Source organism: Corvus brachyrhynchos, unplaced genomic scaffold, assembly GCF_000691975.1.
Source record: "Corvus brachyrhynchos isolate BGI_N302 unplaced genomic scaffold, ASM69197v1 scaffold69, whole genome shotgun sequence".
NCBI lineage: Eukaryota > Metazoa > Chordata > Aves > Passeriformes > Corvidae > Corvus > Corvus brachyrhynchos.
The window spans coordinates 4,018,532-4,023,589 of record NW_008240228.1 but is presented as its reverse complement, the minus strand read 5'-3'; the positions used below and the strand labels follow the sequence as shown (position 1 = coordinate 4,023,589).

At 42.6% G+C, this 5,058-nt stretch overlaps 1 protein-coding gene across 1 annotated transcript in view; it reads right to left on the bottom strand.

Annotated features, from left to right (window-relative positions):
• The window catches only part of FERMT1 (fermitin family member 1), a 19,790-nt gene that overhangs the window by 1,235 nt on the left and 13,497 nt on the right, over positions 1-5,058 (bottom strand). Inside the window, exons 11-14 of the mRNA XM_008642017.2 lie at positions 4,313-4,419; positions 3,515-3,736; positions 2,723-2,847; positions 847-988 (exon numbers count right to left, since the gene is read on the bottom strand). Of these exons, the coding sequence (XP_008640239.2) occupies positions 847-988; positions 2,723-2,847; positions 3,515-3,736; positions 4,313-4,419 (596 nt within the window). The remainder of the gene's footprint in view (positions 1-846; positions 989-2,722; positions 2,848-3,514; positions 3,737-4,312; positions 4,420-5,058) is intronic.

The window sequence follows — 5,058 nt, the reverse complement described above, 5'->3', positions numbered from 1 at the left end:
GAATGGCCCTCCTGATGCTTTGTTTACCGAATAATGTTTAATCTGTCCATTGTTATTTTCTGACCTTAAATCTGCCTTTGGGGTCCTGGTTTGGGTTTCCAGCTACTGTTAGTTCTAAAATGCAGCAAACTGAGCTTAGTTGCTCACTGGATTCTGCCTTTTTTGAGAGGAATTTAAAATACACCCAGCAACCTGACCCAGAATTACACGCTCTGGCACAGGGAGTACTGCAGGACAGCAGTAGGGAGTGTATCTGATCTCTCCTGGTTCCTGCAAATGGATGTGGAAACTCTGTAAGCAGGAACAGTTCCCAGGCTGCTTCAATTTATATCAGGTCACACTAGTTCCACCCCAGCAATCTACAGTTTACAGAGCTGGCTTCAAGCTTTGAAACCCCAGATCAGGGACCACACATTGACACAGAGTTGCAGGCCTTGCACTCTCCGTCTGGGATTTGAAAGAGAAACTGGCTTCCTGTATCCTCTCTCTGTAATAGAGGCTGAATCGCCACAATGTAGGGGATGATGCACGAGAGTTAAAATGAGATTTTACTGACAGAGCAATAAACACAACATGTTGGAATTCACCTTGGAGTCTCTGTATTTCATCCCGTCAAAATCAAGGGCAACTTGTAAAGACTAAGCCTGGTAGGAACCTTTGAAACTGGCAACCTTTTAGTTTCTGATTTTTGACTACAGACTCCACTAAGAAAAACTGCAGACAGCTTATTTAATAACGTGTCGCAACACGTTCAAAATCTTTTCACTGAGGTTTGAAAATATTTTCTGAAAGCATCCTCCAGTGTGTGAAATGCAAGGACTGAATGCAGAGCTGTTCCAGGTTTACCTGGCGGATTTCCCAGTTCACATTCCACTGCTTCATGTTGGAGAATCTCCATGTTGTGATAGGATCTCCTGTGGCCATATCTATCCGTATCAGCCTGTTATAGGACACCCCAAGCACATCATCCTTCTTGCTTCCCTTAAACCTGAAAAAAACCCAAAACCTTTGAGCAGATCTGCTTTGCAATTATTTCAGGCTAGAGAAACATTTCAGCTGCTCTCCTCTGGAAGTGTAAAAAACATGGGAAAAGTCACAACACCCTGGGATTGAGGAAAGCTTGGACCCATCATTAGAACAGGATTTTTTTATAAAGCAAAAGTGTAGCCTGGAGAGCCATGGTGTAAGATGGAAAATAATCAGGCAGGTAGATCTGGCTGAAATCTTTCCAATTCACTGTTTCCTGCTAAAAAAATACTGTTCTTCCTAAATGCATGAACTTGATTATATTTTTACTGGAAAAAATACCAACAATAATTTTTGTTGCTTCATTTCTCTAACGTTGAAACATGTTCTTCTAGTTATATTAACCTATATTAACCTAAATTATATAATCAAAACAACTGATATATACATGTTTCTGAGTATAACTCACATTACAAAATTACTGAGGCATTTTAACATTTCAACTTTCTTCTGATTAGAGACGAAAAATACAAAAGTATAAGAACCTTTGGGGGTAAGAATTTTTTGAGTTGGGAATAGCTAGGAACAGATTACTCTGGTACAGAAACTACCTCCCTCTACCTTCATGCTGAAAGCTGGAAGAAATCTCATCTGTCTGCTGTGAGTATTTTCAGTATTTTTCATACTGTTTGTGAACCTTCTCTCTTTAGATGCAGCTGGGAAAAACCTTAGGGAAAAAATCTCACCTGGACACAATTTGTGCTTTACTTAATGCCCCACTGAGATACTGCCCAGCAGTTTGTAGCAATTCACCACTACAAAATGCAGTTTAGGTGTTGGGTTTGTTCATGTTTTTAACAGGATTAATGGTGACAGATGGGGCAAAAAATATGTACCTGTGTTAGTAAATTCAACAGGATCAGGGAGCATTTTTAGGCACTGAATTCAGGGAGAATTCTGGCTCTAAACAAGCAGTGCTCCCTCAAGTGACTCCCAGGTAGTTTGGAACCTGCAGTTCACATGAGGCTACTGGATTTTGGGAAGTCAGAGTTTAATAGTGCAGATGTGGGCAGTTCTATGCCAGCTGGCCTCTGTGCCAGACAGTGGTTCCCAGCTGGTTCAATTTATACCACAGATGATTGCTAGCTGGCTCTCAAAGGGGTGTTAAGCACAAATTAAGCAAGGTGCCTCCAAGTACGGTTGTGTCAGTACTTTTCAGCTTTTTGGTGTTTTGTCAAGAGAAAAGACTGCAGGTCAGAACCCTGCTGTGTCCAAGGAAGCTGCTGTGAACACAACGGGACCTTTCTTGTGCTCACTGCTCTTCTGGATGAACCTTAAAAAGGGATCATCTGCTGTTTTCTTAGTGAAATACAAAAGAAATTAGCATTTTATCACATTGGCATGAGCAAGGGTCAGAGTGAACACATCCTGCAAACCTGAGCACACCAGTGAGACATGCATTTTTGACATTTGGGAGAGTTTATGACAGTAAGGGTTTAATCCTAGTGAGAGGTTACTTCAGGCTAAACCCAGCAGGTCTGTATGAAGGCATAATGCAGAGTCCCACTCCAAGAATGGAGCTACTGGGTGCTACTCCTATAGAAAAAAACAGCAGTATGGAAATGACTAAAATTCCAAAAAAGTCTGTGGGGGAAAAAATAGAAAATGTTTCCAGAACAGGGAGTCAAAGAACTTCCTGCAAATCACTGAGCATGAACACGTTAGAGCAGCTTGGCATGAGTGAGAGTGCGATTACCTTACGATGTAGTAGGATAAGCCAAACTCAGGCAGCGACTGCCAGGCTTGGATAAAACGCAGCTTGGCCTCCACCAGGGACATCTGGGATACATTTTGGTGGGCTTCCAGAATACGAGCGGTCAGCTGGGAAACACAGGAAGAGAGAAAGTTTTCAGCTGACTGGAGAACAAAAATCCTGTTGCTTTCACTAAGACATCATGAGGTCTGATGCTGTGTTCAGACACTTCGTTGTCAGTGTTTGTGCAGATGCAGCACAGAGGGCACTTGGGGACAGATCCCGAGTGCCAAGGGCAGAACGGACAGTAGGGCCTCAGGTCTGGGTTTGTGCAGCACTGCCCTGGCTCCGTATATTGCTCTGGAGACCCTTCTCAGGATGGGCAGGCTGACTTCTTACACAGCTGAAGCACTGGACAAGGTATTACGTGGAGAGGAAGGAAAGACACCCAGGCCAAGAGGACAGGAAGACCCTGTTGTTTCACATGAAAACAGCAGCTTTCAGTTGTTAAAATCCTTCCTTTCTTACTCTGAAGAGACTTTCAGGAACAGTGTTATCAGGAGCAGAACATCATGGGTAACTTAAGCCAGGCTGTGGATGTAGGAGAGGTACTTGGAAGAGGTGCCAAAACACCTGTCCCGGTGTTCAGTTTAAAGAAAAAGCCTCTTGCAAAGGGACAAATGACTATGGCAGGGTGTTGTACTGTATAGCTTCCAAATGCTGCTTCCTTCCAGCCTCATCCCTAAGCAACCACTGGAATTGCCCATACCAGCCATCGAGCCATGCTCAGGATACCTGCTTGGACTTGAATTTTTTGGTATAGCGTGGTGAGACGAAGCATTCGGGTTTCATATCTACATTCTCTGGCTCAGAGGCAGTTTGGGAACACATGGTCCAGTTCTTCATCTGTAGGAACGAAAGGATCTTTTGGACCTCAGGCTGGTAGGAGCTGTCGGCCATCGTTCTGCCCTTGGAGGCTAATACACAGGCAGCCATCCACCGAGCGTACTGATCCTCCTGCAAGACAATTCATTGTTTCATACTGTTCTTCCTCCCTGATTGCACTAGTTCCACCTACCCCTAGGTTTTAAATTTTCAAAGAAATCCAGTACCTTGAAATAGATTCTCTTGTTTATTGCATGACTAGTTTTCACCTACTGAACATTTTTACACAATTTAATCAGATACATTACAATAAACTGAAAACTAATGTAAGATCCTTATCACACTCTCCTCATCTGAATGGGGAGAGTTCTAATTAAGAAAAAAGAAAACAAAATCCAAACCTCAATCCTCAGAAAGCATTGGAACAAAATACTGTAACTTTCAAATTTTATTTTATTTTTTTTATAGTTTGTTCTGGTTTTCTTTCTACCACCTTTAGTTGCCAACTGATGATAAACACAAGATTATTAACTGTCCTTATGTCCTCAGAACCATTATGTATTTATTAGGCCACTATCTCATTCTTAAATTTTCTAAAGATTTAGATAATAAACTCTCTGCAGCATCCTCATTTTTCTATACAAATTCTAGAACAGGACAATCTGCCATAAATCTTGAGTCCAAACTTTCCCTTTTCTTATTACTCACATTATCACATCTTAAATATACTTCATTCATGCCGTCAGCAACAGGAATTAGTAATTTGATTCCAAACTTCTTTGCTGCAACATTTACATCTGGTACAACTTCACATCCTAGATCACAGAGAATCAGAAGGAAATTAATTTATTTCACTACTATATCAGTAACTTTAATTACTGCTTTAATACAAAGGAACTGTTCTTCATGGTTGCTTTCCTTTGAGATTAAGGGCCAAGACTTTTGAAGCTTAGGCCCTAATGAAAGGTTTTTGTTCCAGTTCACTGCCTGGTCTGGCTTGCCAGGCTGATGAATGCTCTGAGCTCAGGGAGCATGTGAGTCAATGTGCAAGTGAAAGGATGTGAGTGCTCCCAAAACCTCAGCCTGATCTTAGGAAACGCTCAGCACTTAAAATGGAGAGGAACTGGTGGGAGAGGCTACTTGGTGAGGTTCCAGCCACCCTGGCTGTTTTTTCCCATGCATTCTCTGACCTACTGAGGATATGCAGATTGGGATGCAGAGCCATTTGTTCACAGGGGTCAATCTTCTATTGCAAAGGTTTCTTCTAGGATGAGTCCTGGGCATCACTGGTTCCCTGACGCTGAACAAAGGATGTCCCTGCAGGAGTAGATGTAGATGGAGGCTATACGGGGTGCTGGTGTTTGTGTGCACACCTGGGGTTCCTCCTCCAGCAGCTGGTTGTAGCCGTGGGAATCCCCATGCATGACACAAACAAGGCCCAGAGAAGGTCTTGG